Consider the following 20,969-nt stretch of genomic DNA (forward strand, 5'->3'; position numbering starts at 1 on the left):
CCAATGATTGCAGAGTGCCCACAGCATTGTACCCCAATAAATGCAGAGTGCCCACAGCATTGTACCCCAATAAATGCAGAGCGCCACAGCATTGTACCCCAATAAATGCAGAGCGCCACAGAATTGTACCCCAATAATTGCAGAGCGCCACAGAATTGTACCCCAATGATTGCAGAGTGCCACAGAATTGTACCCCAATGATTGCAGAGTGCCACAGAATTGTACCCCAATGATTGCAGAGCGCCACAGCATTGTACCCCAATAAATGCAGAGTGCCCACAGCATTGTCCCCAATGATTGCAGAGTGCCCACAGCATTGTCCCCCAATGATTGCAGAGTGCCACAGCATTGTACCCCAATGATTGCAGAGTGCCACAGAATTGTACCCCAATAAATGCAGAGCGCCACAGCATTGTACCCCAATAAATACAGAGCGCCTCAGCATTGTACCCCAATAAATGCAGAGTGCCACAGAATTGTACCCCAATGATTGCAGAGTGCCACAGAATTGTACCCCAATGATTGCAGAGTGCCACAGAATTGTACCCCAATGATTGCAGAGCGCCACAGCATTGTACCCCAATAAATGCAGAGTGCCCACAGCATTGTACCCCAATGATTGCAGAGTGCCACAGCATTGTATCCCAATAAATGCAGAGCGCCACAGCATTGTACCCCAATAAATGCAGAGTGCCCACAGCATTGTACCCCAATAAATGTAGAGTGCCCACAGCATTGTCCCCCAATAAATGCAGAGTGCCCACAGCATTGTACCCCAATGATTGCAGAGTGCCACAGCATTGTACCCCAATGATTGCAGAGCGCCACAGCATTGTACCCCAATAAATGCAGAGTGCCCACAGCATTGTACCCCAATGATTGCAGAGTGCCACAGCATTGTACCCCAATAAATGCAGAGCGCCACAGCATTGTACCCCAATAAATGCAGAGTGCCCACAGCATTGTCCCCCAATAAATGCAGAGTGCCCACAGCATTGTCCCCCAATCAATGCAGAGTGCCCACAGCATTGTACCCCAATAAATGCAGAGTGCCCACAGCAATGTACCCCAATAAATGCAGAGTGCCCACAGCATTGTCCCCCAATAAATGCAGAGTGCCCACAGCATTGTCCCCCAATCAATGCAGAGTGCCCACAGCATTGTACCCCAATAAATGCAGAGTGCCACAGCAATGTACCCTAATAAATGCAGAGTGCCCACAGCATTGTACCCCAATAAATGCAGAGTGCCACAGCATTGTCCCCCAATCAATGCAGAGTGCAGCGTGCGTGCTCCCTTCAATTTAATGCACTTACCTGGCGGCGGTGGCGGGTTCTTCCCTCCTCGATCCAGTCCGTCCTCTCTGCGGCGGCGGCGGCGGGAAGGAGAGAAGCTTCTCCCTCGTCCTCCGAGCGGCGGTGACGGTGAGTGACTGACTCACGCACCGGCACCGCCCCCATTGTGACGTCAGGGATCGGATGTCCTGGATGATGATTGGTCCAGGCTGGAAACTGGACCAATCACAGCCAGGATATCCGAAAGTGGGGGTGTCCAATCGCAAGGACTTGCGATCGGGTTACGCCCCCAGAAGGCTGCCGATCGGCGCCTCTTCTGGGACGTAACCCCACCCCCCCAGCCACCACTTCCATTACAAAGGCCGGCGAACCCAATTTTTTTTTTTGTAAAACTTTATTTGTCATTTTTTTTTTCTTTTTTTCAGGGGTAGGGGGGCGGCGCCCTGGCGCCCGTATGCACGGGCCCGCCACTGGTACAGTGTACCATGGCTGTGCAATTGTCATTTAAAGTGCTGAAAGCTAAAAATTGGCCTGGGCAGGAAGGGGGTAAAAGTGCCCAGTAGGTAAGTTGTTAAATACCTTGGACTATCTACTGTCCAAAAATGGGTAAATTGAGGGGTATTTGTACTGTCCTGGCATTTTAGAGCCTCAAGAAATTAGATAAGCAGTCAGTATATAAAAAATGATCAATCTTCATATATACAGTAGAGATGGCCTCGGGCTTGTTCGGGATCCCACCTGCCCGATCCTGCCAGGAAGCCGACACTGCACACAGCTAATCACAGGCAGTGAGACATTTCCTGATCTGTGCAGCTGCAGACAGGGAAATGTCCCACTGTCTGTGATTAGCTGTGTGTCGTGTCGGCTTCCTGGCAGGATCGGGCAGGTGGGATCCCAAACACGCCTGAACCCATTCCTAATATACAGTATATGCCATAGTTTGCAGACTCTATAACTTTCAATAAATAATATACAGTCATTTGGATTATTTTTTACAAAAGAAATGTAGCAGAATACATTTTGTCCTAAATTTATGAAGAAAGATTATTTGTTTGCAAAATATTATAACAGAAACTAAAAAATAGTGTTTTTTTTTTTTCAATTCAATTCAATTTCAATTTTTATTTATATAGCAAAAAGATAAAAAAAAAAAACAGTGGTGTTTAAATTCCAACAAAGGAAAGATCTGTCTGTCTCAAAATGATAAAAATGTCATTTTGATACAGATTTGCATGACAAAGTAATTGACATGACATGAGTACTTGTCATTCAAAATATGACAGTGCTGAGAACTGAAAAATGGCTTGGACTGGAAGGGGGTGAAAGTGTCTGGACTTAAAGTGGGTGAATAAGATTCAGGGGGGCAGTATTTTCATCATGAAACTAAGGCTGGCCATACACTATACAATTTTCTTGTTCAACTTTCCTTTAGATTTACCAAAACCATGTAATATAGGGTCAAACCTAAACACTTTCAATTTGTATGCAGTCAGGCAGGCCCTTGCACTACATAGATTAAGGTAAATCTAAAGGAAATTGAATAAGAAAATTGTATAGTGTATGGCCAGCCTAAGATCAACAACATGGGGACATTATTTTTAAACTAGCAGGAGGAAAGTTCGAAACTAATCATGGGAAGCATTATTTTACTAAAAGAGTAGTTGATGCTTAAAATAGACAAACAACAGATGTAGTGAGTCAGTCAACAGTAAGTGTATTCAAACATGCTAGGAACAAACATCTATACTAAAAAATAGTTCTACAAAAAAATAAAAAATATATATATATAAAATGATGAAAAAAAAAAGTCAGACTCAATGGACTACTTGCTCGTTATTTCTGCCATCACTCTACTATATATTTTTAAAATGTTTCAATGTCCAACTCCTCCTGTGTGTGGTAGTATAACCCAGTTGTCTGAAAAAACTAAACCCTGTGTTACTTATGAACTCCAAGAAACAGATTTTTTGGTATGTATATCCAGTAAACGTGAAAAGAAACATGGAGTTACACCTACTTTTTGAAATAATTCATATCAAATACTTATGTGTAATAGTTCATATTTACTTGTTTAATTCAATTAATGTTATTGTAGAACATAATTAGGGTTGAGCGGACACCTAGATGTCCGTGTTCGACGGGTTTGGCCGAACTTTAAAAAAAAGTCCGGGTCCGTGTCCCGGACTTTTACCGAACTTTTCCCGGACACCGAACCCCATTGAAGTCAATGGGGACCAGAACTTTAAGGCACTAAAATGGCTCTAAAACACCAAAGGAAAGGGCTAGAGTGCTGCAAATGGCAGCAAAACGTAATTAAGAGCATGGCAAGTGCTCTGCAAACAAATGTGGATAGGGAAATAACTTAAAACAACAAAAAAAAAACAGAAAAATAAAACAATGTTCTTCTTCATCTCTGAAGGACGAGGCCCATATGGAGTAGGAGGGAGGTTGAGGTGGTGGTGGATGTGGCGGTGACATAGGCATGCGCACAGGGTGTGCCGGGTGTGCCTGGGCACACCCTAATCACCTAGGGCACATAGCATTGCCAGTGAGGAGATGGGAAAGATCTCCCTCGGACCTGCTCTGCTCTATTTCTCTTTGCCTACAGGTACATGGCCCCGATACATTACTCTCCCTGCTGGCAAACACATGCATGTGTATTTCAACTTTGGGGTGCACACCTTAATGCAATAGGCTGCGCACACCTATGGGTGGTGTAGGTGGAAGCGGCGGTGGAGGAGGACCAGGGCCGGATTAAGAGCATCATGGGCTTGGTGCTGAGGATTTTGAAGGGCCTTAAGGGCCGTGCCTTGCCATGCACCCAGAGGAGGAAGGGTGCAGCCATGCATGCCTAATTCAACATGGGATGCTGTCTCTGAAGCCCATAAACACATCCATGCATCGGCAACTGTCCCTCCTTGTCCGGCCTTCGCGCTGTGTGGGGAGGTTCTGAGGGTGCTGCCTGGGGAAGCGAGCATAGAAGCCAGACTTCTGTGTTTACAAGTGACAGAAGAGCGGTAACAGTGAATATGGCCAACCCGGGGCCTATATAAAAGGTAGGGGCCTGGAGCTGCAGCTCCAATAGCCCCTACGTTAATCTGGCCTTGAGGAGGAGGACGAGGTAGCCAACACTGCTTCTTTTCACAAATTTTAAATGAGGGTACACCCCAAAAGAGTGAGAAAGAGCAAAAATGGAACAATGGGTGGGTAAGGTCGGTATCCATTGCTATTCTGCACAAGGTACGGAAAAGTCCGGTGGGATCCATGCCTGGTTCATTTTAATGAACGTGAGCTTGTCCACATTGTCTCTGGACAGGCGGCTGCGCTTGTCTGTTATAACGCCCCCAGCCGTGCTAAATACCCGTTCAGATAATACACTGGCTGCAGGGCACGCCAGCACCTCCAAGGCGTAAAGGGCAAGCTCAGGCCATGTGCCCAATTTGGAGACCCAGAAGTTGAAGGGGGCAGACCCCTCATTCACTACATGTAGGCGTGTGCACACATACTGCTCCACCATGTTGGTAAAATGCTGCCTCCTGCTAAGACGTTCCATCTGAGCTGCTGGTGCTGCTGTTTGTTGTGGCGTGCTGACAAAGCTTTTCCACATTTCGGCCATGCTAACCCTGCCTTCTGAGGTGCTGGCGGTGCCCTGGTTGCGTTGGCGACCTCCTCCTCCTCCTCCTCCTCCTCTGCCTTGTGCTTCCACTGCGGCCCCGCTGTCAGATGGGAATGCCAGCAGCACAGCGTCTACCAGCGTGCGCTTGTACTCGCGCATCTTGCGATCGCGCTCCAGTGAGTGAATTAAGGACGGTACGTTGTCCTTGTAACGGGGATCCAGCAGCGTGGCCACCCAGTAATCAGCACAAGTTAGAATGTGGGCAACTCGGCGGTCGTTGTGGAGACACTGCAGCACGTAATCGCTCATGTGTGCCAGGCTGCCCAGAGGCAACGAAAGGCTGTCCTCTGTGGGAGGTGTATCGTCCGTGTCCTCTGTATCCCCCCAGCCACGCACCAGTGATGGCCATGAGCTGGCCTGGGTGCCACCCTGCTGTGAACATGGTTCCATCTCCTCCTCCAGCTCCTCCTCCTCCTCCTCCTCCTCATCCTCCAGAACTGTGCCCCTGCTGGACAATTGTGTCCCTGGCGTTTGTGTGTGCAGGAACCCACCCTCGGAGCCCCTTGCGAATGACTGCCCTGAAAGCCTTGGAAATGTTACCTCTTCATCCTCCTCCTCCTCCTCATCCTGTGCCACATCCTCTTCCATCATCGCCCGAATTGTTTTTTCAAGGAGGCATAGAAGTGGGATAGTTAAGCTGAGAACGGCGTCATTGCCACTGGCCATGTTGGTGGAGTACTCAAAACAGCGCAACAAGGCACACAGGTCTCGCATGGACGCCCAGTTATTGGTGGTGAAGTGGTGCTGTTCCGCAGAGCGACTCACGCGTGCGTGCTGCAGCTGAAACTCCACTATGGCCTGCTGCTGCTCGCACAGTCTTTCCAGCATGTGCAAGGTGGAGTTCCACCTTGTGGGCACGTCACATATGAGGTGGTGAGCGGGAAGGCCGAAGTTACGCTGCAGCGCTGCCAGGCGAGCAGCAGCAGGGTGAGAACGCCGAAAGTGCGCACAAACGGCCCGCACTTTCTGCAGCAGCTCTGACATATCGGGGTAGTTTTTAAGGAACCTCTGCACCACCAAATTCAGCACATGCGCCAGGCAAGGGATGTGCGTCAAAACGGCTAGGCCCAGAGCTGCTATGAGATTTCTCCCGTTATCGCACACCACCAGGCCGGGCTTGAGGCTCGCTGGCAGCAACCACTCATTTGTCTGCTGTTCCATGCTCCTCCACAACTCCTGCGCGGTGTGTGGTTTGTCCCCCAAACAGGCAAGTTGTAAAACTGCCTGCTGTCGTTTACCCCTGGCCGTGCTGAAGTTGGTGGTGAAGGTGTTACGCTGTCCGGATGAGGAGGCGGTAGAGGATGAGGAAGCGGAGTAGGAGGAGTTAGGAACAGGAGGCAAACTGAAGCGCCCTGCAATCCTCGGTGGTGGAAGGACATGCGCCAAATTGCTATCCGCCTCAGGCCCATCCGCCACTGCATTTACCCAGTGTGCCGTTAGGGAGATATAACGCCCCTGACCGTGCTTACTGGTCCACGTATCGGTAGTTAGGTGGACCTTGGCACAGATGGCGTTGCGCAGTGCACACCTGATTTTTTCCCCCACTTGGTTGTGCAGGGAAGGGATGGCTTGCCTGGAAAAGTAGTGGCGGCTGGGCACGACGTACTGTGGGACAGCCACCGACATAAGGTTTTTAAAACTGTGCGTCTCCACCAGACGGAATGACAGCATTTCAAAGGCCAATAATTTTGAAATGCTGGCATTCAGGGCCAGGGATCGCGGGTGGGTAGGGGGGTACTTCCTCTTCCTCTCAAGTGTTTGGGAGATGGAAAGCTGAACGCTTCCACGGGACATTGTGGAGATGGTTGTTGGTGACCCAGGTGGTGGTGTTGCTGACAGATCGTCTGTTTGCGGGGTGGCAGGTGCCGGTATCACTACAGATGTGGCTGGAGCGGCCGAGACTGCAGCAGAAGAGGAAGCAGGATGAGCCAGAGACGTTTCTTGGTTTTGAAGGTGTGTACTCCACTGCAGCTCGTGCTTTGCACTTAGATGCCTGATCATGCAGGTTGTGCTCAGGTTGAGAAGGTTTATGCCTCGCTTCAAGCTCTGATTGCACAGGGTGCAAACCACTCGTGTCCTGTCATCAGCACATTTTCTAAAGAACTTCCACGCTAGAGAACTCCTTTGAGCTGACTTTGGTGCACTCGTTCCCTTGCTGCGTTGGGCAGTAGCGGGCGTAGTGTCTAGGGCACGGCCGCTCCGCTTCTGCACCCTGCTCCCTCTTCTGCTGTGCTGGTGGCTCTGTGCGACCACCGCCTCTTCCTCCAAACCACTCAGGTCACCTGCATGACGTTCATTCCATGTGGGGTCGAGGACCTCATCGTCCTCCACATCATCTTCCACCCAGTCTTCACCCCTGCCCTCCTTGTCGGTCTCCACAATGCTGAACGCCGCAGCAGTTGGCACCTGCGTTTCGTCATCATCGGAGACGTGCTGCGATGATCCTTGCATGTACTCATCTTGAGAAATAAGTGGTTGGGCATCGCTGCACTCAATCTCTTCCACTTCTGGGGCAGGGCTAGGTGGATGGCCCTGGGAAACCCTGCTGACAGAGTCATCAAAAAGAAGAAGAGACTGCTGTATGGCTTGGGGCTCAGACTGCTTGCCTGATTTGCAAGGGGGTGAGGTGAAAGACGGTTGGACATCGGCTGCAGGTGCTAACTGTGACCTTTCTGCAGTAGACTGGGTGGGAGACAATGTGAAGGAACTGGAGGCACTGTCAGCAGCAAACCAATCTACTATCGCCTCCACTTGTTCTGGCCTCATCACTTCTAGGGGCGTATGATGCCCTACCAAATACTGATGCAGGTTCTGTCGCCTACTCACACTTGAGGAAGGTGTTTCACTTGTGCGTGTAGCTGGCACAGATCGACCACGTCCTCTCCTTGCAACAGGAGCTCTACCAGCAGCACCACGACCCAGGCCACGGCCCTTATTTGACGGTCTCCTCATATTTCTGTAATTTAAGATCTTGCCCTAGAAAGGTTTTTATTGAATAGCGGAATAGGAAATATGATCCAAAAAAGTGTATGTATCTCGCACGTACAAAACCACACTAGGCCCCAATTACTATTGTTTCTACCCCTAAAAGGATGGATGAGGAGTAGGAGGAGTATGGAACAGACAGCACCCTCAAATCTTCAGAAGTATGAGATGAACCTCAAAAACTTGGAAAGGTGGATCTCACACGTACCGACACAGACTATCCCGCAATTCAATTGATCCTCAAAGGTTTTTATTGAATAGCGGAATAGGAAATATGATCAAAAAAGTGTATGTATCTCGCACGTACACCACCACACTAGGCCCCAATTACTATTGTTTGTACCCCTAAAAGGATGGTTGAGCAGTAGGAGGAGGAGTATGGAACAGGCAGCACCCTCAAATCTTCAGAAGTATGAGATGAACCCCAAAAACTTGGAAAGGTGGATCTCACACGTACCGACACAGACTATCACGCAATTTAATTGATCCCCAAAGGTTTTAATTGAATAGCGGAATAGAAAATATGATCAAAAAGAAAGTGTATGTATCTCACACGTACACCACCACACTAGGCCCCAATTACTATTGTTTGTACCCCTAAAAGGATGGTTGAGGAGTAGGAGGAGGAGTATGGAACAGGCAGCACCCTCAAATCTTCAGAAGTATGAGATGAACCCCAAAAACTTGGAAAGGTGGATCTCAAACGTACCGACACAGACTATCACGCAATTTAATTGATCCCCAAAGGTTTTAATTGAATAGCGGAATAGAAAATATGATCAAAAAGAAAGTGTATGTATCTCACACGTACACCACCACACTAGGCCCCAATTACTATTGTTTGTACCCCTAAAAGGATGGTTGAGGAGTAGGAGGAGGAGTATGGAACAGGCAGCACCCTCAAATCTTCAGAAGTATGAGATGAACCCCAAAAACTTGGAAAGGTGGATCTTACACGTACCGACACAGACTATCACGCAATTTAATTGATCCCCAAAGGTTTTAATTGAATAGCGGAATAGAAAATATGATCAAAAAGAAAGTGTATGTATCTCACACGTACACCACCACACTAGGCCCCAATTACTATTGTTTGTACCCCTAAAAGGATGGTTGAGGAGTAGGAGGAGGAGTATGGAACAGGCAGCACCCTCAAATCTTCAGAAGTATGAGATGAACCCCAAAAACTTGGAAAGGTGGATCTCACACGTACCGACACAGACTATCAGGCAATTTAATTGATCCCCAAAGGTTTTAATTGAATAGCGGAATAGAAAATATGATCAAAAAGAAAGTGTATGTATCTCACACGTACACCACCACACTAGGCCCCAATTACTATTGTTTGTACCCCTAAAAGGATGGTTGAGCAGTAGGAGGAGGAGTATGGAACAGGCAGCACCCTCAAATCTTCAGAAGTATGAGATGAACCCCAAAAACTTGGAAAGGTGGATCTCACACGTACCGACACAGACTATCACGCAATTTAATTGATCCCCAAAGGTTTTAATTGAATAGCGGAATAGAAAATATGATCAAAAAGAAAGTGTATGTATCTCACACGTACACCACCACACTAGGCCCCAATTACTATTGTTTCTACCCCTAAAAGGATGGATGAGGAGTAGGAGGAGTATGGAACAGACAGCACCCTCAAATCTTCAGAAGTATGAGATGAACCTCAAAAACTTGGAAAGGTGGATCTCACACGTACCGACACAGACTATCCCGCAATTCAATTGATCCTCAAAGGTTTTTATTGAATAGCGGAATAGGAAATATGATCAAAAAAAGTGTATGTATCTCGCACGTACACCACCACACTAGGCCCCAATTACTATTGTTTGTACCCCTAAAAGGATGGTTGAGCAGTAGGAGGAGGAGTATGGAACAGGCAGCACCCTCAAATCTTCAGAAGTATGAGATGAACCCCAAAAACTTGGAAAGGTGGATCTCACACGTACCAACACAGACTATCACGCAATTTAATTGATCCCCAAAGGTTTTAATTGAATAGCGGAATAGAAAATATGATCAAAAAGAAAGTGTATGTATCTCACACGTACACCACCACACTAGGCCCCAATTACTATTGTTTGTACCCCTAAAAGGATGGTTGAGGAGTAGGAGGAGGAGTATGGAACAGGCAGCACCCTCAAATCTTCAGAAGTATGAGATGAACCCCAAAAACTTGGAAAGGTGGATCTCACACGTACCGACACAGACTATCACGCAATTTAATTGATCCCCAAAGGTTTTAATTGAATAGCGGAATAGAAAATATGATCAAAAAGAAAGTGTATGTATCTCACACGTACACCACCACACTAGGCCCCAATTACTATTGTTTGTACCCCTAAAAGGATGGTTGAGGAGTAGGAGGAGGAGTATGGAACAGGCAGCACCCTCAAATCTTCAGAAGTATGAGATGAACCCCAAAAACTTGGAAAGGTGGATCTCACACGTGCCGACACAGACTATCACGCAATTTAATTGATCCCCAAAGGTTTTAATTGAATAGCGGAATAGAAAATATGATCAAAAAGAAAGTGTATGTATCTCACACGTACACCACCACACTAGGCCCCAATTACTATTGTTTGTACCCCTAAAAGGATGGTTGAGCAGTAGGAGGAGGAGTATGGAACAGGCAGCACCCTCAAATCTTCAGAAGTATGAGATGAACCCCAAAAACTTGGAAAGGTGGATCTCACACGTACCGACACAGACTATCACGCAATTTAATTGATCCCCAAAGGTTTTAATTGAATAGCGGAATAGAAAATATGATCAAAAAGAAAGTGTATGTATCTCACACGTACACCACCACACTAGGCCCCAATTACTATTGTTTCTACCCCTAAAAGGATGGATGAGGAGTAGGAGGAGTATGGAACAGACAGCACCCTCAAATCTTCAGAAGTATGAGATGAACCTCAAAAACTTGGAAAGGTGGATCTCACACGTACCGACACAGACTATCCCGCAATTCAATTGATCCTCAAAGGTTTTTATTGAATAGCGGAATAGGAAATATGATCAAAAAAAGTGTATGTATCTCGCACGTACACCACCACACTAGGCCCCAATTACTATTGTTTGTACCCCTAAAAGGATGGTTGAGCAGTAGGAGGAGGAGTATGGAACAGGCAGCACCCTCAAATCTTCAGAAGTATGAGATGAACCCCAAAAACTTGGAAAGGTGGATCTCACACGTACCAACACAGACTATCACGCAATTTAATTGATCCCCAAAGGTTTTAATTGAATAGCGGAATAGAAAATATGATCAAAAAGAAAGTGTATGTATCTCACACGTACACCACCACACTAGGCCCCAATTACTATTGTTTGTACCCCTAAAAGGATGGTTGAGGAGTAGGAGGAGGAGTATGGAACAGGCAGCACCCTCAAATCTTCAGAAGTATGAGATGAACCCCAAAAACTTGGAAAGGTGGATCTCACACGTACCGACACAGACTATCACGCAATTTAATTGATCCCCAAAGGTTTTAATTGAATAGCGGAATAGAAAATATGATCAAAAAGAAAGTGTATGTATCTCACACGTACACCACCACACTAGGCCCCAATTACTATTGTTTGTACCCCTAAAAGGATGGTTGAGCAGTAGGAGGAGGAGTATGGAACAGGCAGCACCCTCAAATCTTCAGAAGTATGAGATTGTGTTCACTGTACCCCACAAAGATTGTGTTCACTGCACCCCACAAATATTGTGTTCACTGCACCTCAAAAAGGATTTTGTTCACTGCACCCCACAAAGATTGTGTTCACTGCACCCTAAAAGGATTTTGTTCACTGCACCCCAAAAAGATTGTGTTCACTGTACCCCCCAAAGATTGTGTTCACTGCACCCCACAAAGATTCTGTTCCCTGTACCCCACAAAGATTGTGTTCACTGCACCCCACAAAGGATTTTGTTCACTGCACCCCAAAAAGATTGTGTTCACTGCACTCCAAAAAGGATGTTGTTCACTGCACCCCAAAAAGGATTTTGTTCACTGCACCCCAAAAAGATTGTGTTCACTGCACCCCACAAAGATTGTGTTCACTGCACCCCACAAAGTATTTTGTTCACTGCACCCAAAAAAGATTGTGTTCACTGTACACCCCAAAGATTGTGTTCACTGCACCCCACAAAGGATTTTGTTCACTGCACCCCAAAAAGATTGTGTTCACTGTACCCCCCAAAGATTGTGTTCACTGCACCCCACAAAGATTATGTTCACTGTACCCCACAAAGATTGTGTTCACTGCACCCCACAAAGGATTTTGTTCACTGCACCCCAAAAAGATTGTGTTCACTGCACCCCAAAAAGGATGTTGTTCACTGCACCCCAAAAGGATTTTGTTCACTGCACCCCAAAAAGATTGTGTTCACTGCACCCCACAAAGGATTTTGTACACTGCACCCCAAAAAGATTGTGTTCACTGTACCCCCCAAAGATTGTGTTCACTGCACCCCACAAAGGATTTTGTTCACTGCACCCCAAAAAGATTGTGTTCACTGTACCCCCCAAAGATTGTGTTCACTGCACCCCACAAAGATTCTGTTCACTGTACCCCGCAAAGATTGTGTTCACTGCACCCCACAAAGGATTTTGTTCACTGCACCCCAAAAAGATTGTGTTCACTGCACCCCAAAAAGGATTTTGTTCACTGCACCCCAAAAAGGATGTTGTTCACTGCACCCCAAAAAGATTGTGTTCACTGCACCCCACAAAGATTGTGTTCACTGCACCTCACAAAGGATTTTGTTCACTGCACCCCAAAAAGATTGTGTTCACTGCACCCCAAAAAGGATTTTGTTCACTGCACCCCAAAAAGGATGTTGTTCACTGCACCCCAAAAAGGATTTTGTTCACTCCACCCCAAAAAGATTGTGTTCACTGCACCCCACAAAGATTGTGTTCACTGCACCCCAAAAAGGATTTTGTTCACTGCACCCCAAAAAGATTGTGTTCACTGTACCCCCCAAAGATTGTGTTCACTGCACCCCACAAAGATTCTGTTCACTGTACCGCACAAAGATTGTGTTCACTGCACCCCACAAAGGATTTTGTTCACTGCACCCCAAAAAGATTGTGTTCACTGCACCCCAAAAAGGATTTTGTTCACTGCACCCCAAAAAGGATGTTGTTCACTGCACCCCAAAAAGGATTTTGTTCACTGCACCCCAAAAAGATTGTGTTCACTGCACCCCACAAAGATTGTGTTCACTGCACCCCACAAAGGATTTTGTTCACTGCACCCCAAAAAGATTGTGTTCACTGCACCCCAAAAAGGATTTTGTTCACTGCACCCCAAAAAGGATGTTGTTCACTGCACCCCAAAAAGGATTTTGTTCACTCCACCCCAAAAAGATTGTGTTCACTGCACCCCACAAAGATTGTGTTCACTGCACCCCAAAAAGGATTTTGTTCACTGCACCCCAAAAAGATTGTGTTCACTGCACCCCACAAAGAATGTTGTTCACTGCACCCCAAAAAGATTGTGTTCACTGCACCCCACAAAGATTGTGTTCACTGCACCCCACAAAGGATTTTGTTCACTGCACCCCAAAAAGGATTTTGTTCACTGCACCCCAAAAAGGATGTTGTTCACTGCACCCCAAAAAGATTTTGTTCACTGCACCCCAAAAAGGACGTTGTTCACTGCACCCCAAAAAGATTGTGTTCACTGCAGCCCAAAAAGATTGTGTTCACTGCAGCTCACACACAGAAAAATGGATGTGGATCACTGACACCTGCCTATCTCCTATCCCACACCACACAGCAATATCGATTGTAGTTTGTAGAACACAGTTTCCCTAAAATTCAGCAGCAGCCTCTCCCTAACAGGATTGAGAAGAGATCGTAGATCGGGACTAAGTGCAGACCCCACACAGCAATATCGATTGTAGTTTGTAGAACACTCTGACCCTAAAATTCAGCAGCAGCCTCTCCCTAACAGGATTGAGAAGAGATCGTAGATCAGGATTGAGTGCAGACCCCACCCCCCACACAGCAATATTGATTGTAGTTTGTAGAAGACACTGACCCTATAATTCAGCAGACTCTATCCCTAAAATGCCTACAACTCGCCCTGCCTAAACACTTCGACCTGTCCCTCAATTCTATCCGGACAAAATGTTTTTTTCCTGCCTGTCTTTCCCTAATCAGCAGCCAGCACGTTGATGTGTGCTCTGTCCCTGATCTAAGCAGCAGAATGAAGACGCTGCGGCTGCCTGGAACTTATAAAGACTTGGTCACATGCTTCAGACGGCCAATCACAGCTACTGAGACATTTGCAGGCATGGCTGGGATGGCTTAAGGCACACCAGTTAAACGATTGTTGATTGGCTGTTGAAAGCCCGCCATGAAAAGAGCGCCAAAGCATGCAAAACCAGGAAATAAAACGACCGAACACGGATTTTTACCCGAACATACAGTAAAGTGTCCGTGTTCGTGTTCGGGTACAAAAAATCCAATTATTCGGTACGAACACGAATAATACAGTCCGTGTTCGCTCAACACTAAACATAATAAAAAAAAAATATGAAAACATACAAAAACTCTGGGTTCCTTTTCCTTACTTTTTTTTAATTCTCATATAATTGCATAGCAAGTATTATGTTGGATTACTCATGCCTTTGCTTATAGTGCCACTGTTCTGTCGACTGGTCTCAGTTGTTGTAAGGAGAAGCAGTACAATGACATCTGTAGCTTGTTTGAATCCTAGGCAGCCTGACCATCCTATATCGGAATACAGACACAGGTAAATGTGCCCACTTGAAAACCATTCTGCTGTAATGTAACATAAAGTAAAGCTGCAGCGTCACAGAGCCAGGCCTGCGTTTAAGGTTGAACTGGAGGTCTGGGGGGATACAAATAACCTATTGCACTTGATATTTAACATTACATCTGAGAGGTAACATCTGATCCTAATTACTGCAGTGCCAATATAAATGTTTTTTCCTTGGTCTTAAAATTTCAATGAATCAACAAAATGTTTATAGGCTAAATTGTATGCAATTAATTAGACATCAAAAGCTGTATATATAACAAAAAAAAACATCTTATATATATACTGACAGTACAGCACAATCTGAAGAAGGCATTGTTTATATAAGGATGTTTAATAATGTAAATGCTTTTTGATTGTAGAAGCCAATATGGTTAATACTGGAGAGCTAAATGGTTCCAGCAACCTGATGGATTTCCTTGATGAGCCAGTTCCAGATGTTGGAACATATGAGGACTTCCATACTATTGACTGGCTAAGGGAGAAGTCACGGGACACAGACAGGCATAGAAAAGTAAGAGAACCATATCTTCATATCTGACTTGTATCGCTCTGAATTGAAAACTGATAATCACCCTACACCATTGCAAGAGCATTCAAATTAGACAGAAGGATAATATTAAAAGAAAATGACCAGCTGATAATGGAATTGATTGCTAATATTGAGCTCAAGAAAAGTTACCTATAGGTGGACTCATTTTTAGCAAATTAGACAATTTAAGGTGCATAAATGTAGTCATTTTATGGTACCCAGTCTTATCCAGAGGCTGGGATAAGATGTCCACTGTGATACTGTGTGTCAAATCTGGCAATGTTCATATATCACTAAATATTTAAATTCCTTGCTTAGTCCGCATCCCCTTCAAATATACCGATCAGCCCTGGAGATAGGTATCTTTCCCCCTTTATTATGCTTATCCTCAAACTACAGAAGGACCCGACTAAATGCGAATAATACAGATGAATCTCACTTATCAACATGGCTGTTACAATACTGGTGAACATCCTAGCTAATCATATCAATAAGTTGATAGATAAATTGATTGGTAGTGACCAGAGAGGGTTTATCCCAGGCTACTAGGATAGACATTGGAAGACTTTTTCATAATCTCCAGTACCAGCACATGGTGTCTCTAGACACGCGCAAAGCTTTTGACAGTGTGGAGTGGACTTTATTTTGCATTCTCCAGCTCTATGGCTTTGGTCCACGCATCATAGCCTGGATCAAACCGCTGTACACTGACCCAAATGCCAAAGTATAGGTAAACAGACATGTCTCTGCCCCCTTCCCAATACACAGTTGCTCCTGCTCTTTGACCCCCGCCATAGAATTATTGGCCGCCCGCATCAGAAGGTCTGCCTGGTCTGGAGGAACATATATCCTTATATGCGGACAATACCTTAGTATACCTAGTTGATCCTAATGCTTTGCTTCACTATTGAATAATATAGGCAATTTCTCTGGATTCCAAGTCAACTGGGACAAAGCTAGCTTTTTTTTCCATAGACCAGGGTGCGTTGACTCATGTACAACCAACCTCATGTCTGCAGATAGTTGAGTCCTTTAAATATATTGGCATAATTGTCCAGTTGCATTTGCAATCCTTTATTGCCAACAATGTCCTTCCTTTAGTGTCCCTCCTGTAGACCAATACTAAGCAATGAAAGGATCTTCCCTTAGACTTAACGGGTAGGGTAAACCAGCTTAAATTATTTTTCTCACAGAGTTTCTATAGGGAGTGACTAATTCAGCATGTCAGATCCCTATGCAAATTTTAAACAGCTGGATTCTATAAGTAACGCTTTTTTGTGAAGGGGCAAACTCTTCGAGAGGCCTTGGGAATCCGTAAAGGAATTGTAAAGCCAGAAGGTTTTTTTTTAAAATCTTAATGCATTCTATGCATTAGGATAAAAAAACGTCTGTGTGCAGCAGCCCCCATCAGCCCCCTAATACTTACCTGAGCCCATATTTATCCAGTGATGTTGCAGGAGTTTCTCAGCTGCCCCTCCTCATTGTCTGAGACAGCAGCACAGCACAATTGGCTCCTGCTCCTGTCAATCAAAGTCAGTCAACCAATCAGAAGAGAGGGGGGCTGGGCCGGGTCGCGGCTCCATGTCTGAATGGACACAGGGAGCTGTGACTCTGCATGGATGCCACCATAGCAAGCTGCTTGCTGCAGGGGCACTCAACAGGATGGAGGGGCCAGAAGAGGGACCCGGGAAGAGGAGGATCCGGACCACTCTGTGCAAAACCAACTGCACACAGCAGGTAAGTATAACGTGTTTGTTATTTTAAAAAAAATTAGACTTTACAATCACTTTAAGCTACCTACCCATATAGCAGGCCTAGCCTTTCCTGATTTCTATTTTTATTCTTTGGCTGCCCAACTAGTATATGTGCATGATGGCTCATTCCATCCCCAGGAACTGCCTGCATAGCAGTGGAGGCAGCTATTGTGCCTTCCTTTGAAACTTTGCAAAATATGGTGTATAGGCGAGAGGTGTCAACTGATGTGGGTACTTCGGTCTTATGTACCTCCCTTACATTATTCTCCCAAGCTTAAAGACGCATGCAGGAGTCCTCTTGACAAACTTCACAAATCCACCACTCTGATTTAACCCTACTTTATCAGAACTTTTCTCTCTTCCAGATAAATTATCCTTATATCCTGGAAAAGCACCCCAAACTTATAATTAAAGGCTAGGAAAGCTAGGATTAATAGTAAAAGCTGACTTTTGAGATTAGGAAGAAATCCCAAATCTTTCTGAAAATGTGGCATAGTTGGCTAGATAGTCCTTTTACTGCCTCTGTGGAGCCAGGAATGTAATTACACTGCTACTTTGCTAGATTACGCCTGTGTACTACTGGTTGTTACCAGATGCACTAACTTTACCCTATTGTAAATAGGGGACACTAAGCTGGGGTTTACTTAAAGGGTTTTTGTTTTTTTTCATTTGAGATGTTATATGGGCACCTTGAGCCTTGATGTACTGTTTTTTTTTTCTTTGTATTACTTGTATTGGCAAATCTCAATAAAAATATCTTACAAAATATACAGTATCTCACAAAATTGAGTACACCCCTAACATTTTTGTAAATATTTTATTATATCTTTTCATGTGACAACAATGAAGAATGACACTTTGCTACAATGTAAAGTAGTGAGTGTACAGCTTGTATAACAGTGTAAATTTGTTGTCCCCTTAAAATAATTCAACACACAGCCATTATTGTTTAAATCGCCGGCAACAAAAGTGAGTACATTCCTAAGTAAAAATGTCCAAATTGGGCCCAATTAGCCATTTTCCCTCCCCGATGTCATGTGACTCGTTAGTGCTACGAGGTCTCAGGTGTGAATGGGGAGCAGGTGTGTTAAATTTGGTGTTATCGCTCTCACTCTCTCATACTGGTCACTGGAAGTTCAACATGGCACCTCATTGCAAAGAACTTTCTGAGGATCTGAAAAAAAGAATTGTTGCTCTACATAAACATGGCCTAGGCTATTAGAAGATTACCAAAACCCTGAAACTGAGCTGCAGCACGGTGGCCAAAGCCATAGAGTGACGTAACAGGACAGGTTCCACTCAGAACAGTGCTCGCTATGGTCGACCAAAGGAGTTGAGTGCACGTGCTCAGCGTCATATCCAGAGGTTGTCTTTAGGAAATAGATGTATGAGTGCATTGCTGCAGAGGTTGAAGGAGTGTGGGGGGGGGTCAGCCTGTCAGTGCTCAGACCATATGCTGCACACTGTATGAAATTGGTCTGCATGGCTGTTGTCCCAGAAGGAAGCCTCTTCTAAGGATGATTCTAAAGATGATGCACAAGAAAGCCCGCAAAATGGATTACTGGAACCATGTCCTATAGTCTGATGAGACCAAGATAAACTTATTTGGTTCAGATGGTGTCAAGCTTGTGTGGCGGCAACCAGTTGAGGAGTACAAAGGCAAGTGTGTCTTGCCTACAGTCAAGCATGGTGGTGGTGATGTCATGGTCTGGGGCTGCATGAGTGCTGCCGGCACTGGGGAGCTACAGTTCATTAAGGGAATCATGAATGCCAACATGTTCTGTGACTTACTGAAGCAGAGCATGATCCCCTCAGTTCGGAAACTGGGCCATCGGGCAGTATTCCAACATAACGACCCCAAACACACCTCCAAGATGACCACTGCCTTGTTAAGAAGCTGAGGGTAAAGGTGATGAACTGGCCAAGCATGTGTCCAGACCTAAACCCTATTGAGCATCTGTGGGGCTTCCTTAAACAGAAGGTGGAGGAGCGCAAGGTCTCTAACATCCACCAGCTCCGTGATGTCATCATGGAGGAGTGGAAGAGGACTCCAGTGGCAACCTGTAAAGCTCTGGTGAACTCCATGCCCAAGAGGGTTAAGACAGTGCTGGAAAATAATGGTGGCCACACAAAATATTGACACTTTGGGCCCAATTTGGACATTTGGAAGTTTCCACTTAGAGGGTGTACTTACTTTTGTTGCCAGCGGTTTAGACATTAATTGCTGTGTGTAGAGTTATTTTGAGGGGACAGCTAATTTACACTGTTATACAAGCTGTACACTCACTACTTTACATTGTAGCAAAGTGTCGCTTCTTCAGTGTTGTCACATGAAACGATATAATAAAATATTTACTAAAATGTGAGGGGTGTACTGTATATTTAAATTCCTGTATAGTGCATTTTCAAGACTCAAGACATAAAAGAGTCTTGTGGCCCCCTATATAAGCTCTATCTATACATCTATACATGCATGTGTGTATACCAGTCTAAGTGATTCAAATCACTGCAATCTTTACAGTGTATATACACTTTAACAATTCATTTTTCTTATTGGACCCGGTGTGGTAAAAAGTGTTTTGCTATTACTCTCTTTGATAAGAGAGAAAAAAACCTTTTGATCATGCCAGAAATGCAGTGAGCGCATAATTCCCTATTCTTTCTGCAGTATTATTTTAAGCAGTGTTATCAGTCCTTCCCAGTTCTCTCTGCAAACTACAAAACACCTCCTCCTATGGTACTAAGATGATGAGAGGGGGAAACAATTTATGTTATAGGGTGACAACGCTGCTCTCCCATATATTCAGTATAGTTAGTGAGTCTTTCCACCCCAGGAGTAGAGGTGTGTTAATGGCAGGATCTCCAGGTGAAAATTAAGGAGAAAAATAGCCTGGAAAAAAGAAAAAGAATACAACCACCACATCTATAGACTGGTGAGCTACAAAACATAAGGCCCCTTTCACACAAGCATCATCAGTTAAGCCACGTTGAAAGCAGATACTGTTCACATCAGTTCACAGCCGTCTTCTGTTCCATTAATATCCATTTATATTTGTCAATGCGTCCATTAACATCTGTTTACATCCGTCAATCAATCCATTTACATCCATAAGGTTTTCTTCAGCGTTGTCCTCACCCTCTGAGATGTTTGATAATGTACTAAAAAAAGAGGAACATTTGGTCACAAGACCTTGCCATAGAGAGACCAACTTTTTTGTTTTCTAGAGGGAACATCCAAACTTCACTTGCAATCTAACGTCTATGACTTTCCTTTGGAAGGACAATTTTTTGGAGTAGATTGTTTTTCCTTATTGAAGCTCTGGAACCGCTTAGGCTCTCTAATGCCTCCTCCTTGAAGTTTCTTCAAAAACTGGTCACTGAGAGAATGCTATCTGGTGTTAATTTAGTTTCCTGTAAAATACAGTGAGCAAAATTTTGAATAAAAAGGGACAAAAAAAGAAAAAAACTATAACCAATAGGACTCTCCTCCATTAGTCTGTGGAGGATTCAGCATGCCCTTGGTTCTTCCCAAAGATCATGAACATCATGTGCACCTGTATAAAAATATCATATTCAGATGAACACCAAGGCATAACTGCAGTTAGTATACGTTGAAGATTTTTAGCCTAAGGTCACCCAAAACTGTCTGTGTGCAAAAAGGGCAGGGATAGACACAGCAATGATGTCCTTCATGGAGAAGATGCACACTTCATCAGACAGGCCAGAAAGAATGTGCACTGACCTCAAATTCACATGCATTACTACAAAAGTAAAATAACAATTATACAATGCAGACTGCTACATGCATTTGCTCTGCTGCAGTGAAAGACTGAACAGTACTTTACTCACATGTGATATGCATGGTAGTCCCACTTCTCTACATCAAAACACTGATAAGAGTTTGGGAGCATGCTGCAAGTATG

General features: G+C 44.9%; 1 protein-coding gene across 1 annotated transcript in view; it reads left to right on the top strand.

The window, feature by feature from the left end:
• CLCN4 (chloride voltage-gated channel 4) overlaps positions 1–20,969 on the top strand; it is a 131,559-nt gene that overhangs the window by 33,251 nt on the left and 77,339 nt on the right. The window contains exon 3 of the mRNA XM_082245435.1: positions 15,123–15,274. Within this exon, the coding sequence (XP_082101561.1) occupies positions 15,131–15,274 (144 nt within the window). The 5' untranslated portion in view covers positions 15,123–15,130. The remainder of the gene's footprint in view (positions 1–15,122; positions 15,275–20,969) is intronic.

This window comes from Pelophylax lessonae, assembly GCF_965119305.1.
Source record: "Pelophylax lessonae genome assembly, chromosome: 2".
In the NCBI taxonomy this organism is placed as follows: domain Eukaryota; kingdom Metazoa; phylum Chordata; class Amphibia; order Anura; family Ranidae; genus Pelophylax; species Pelophylax lessonae.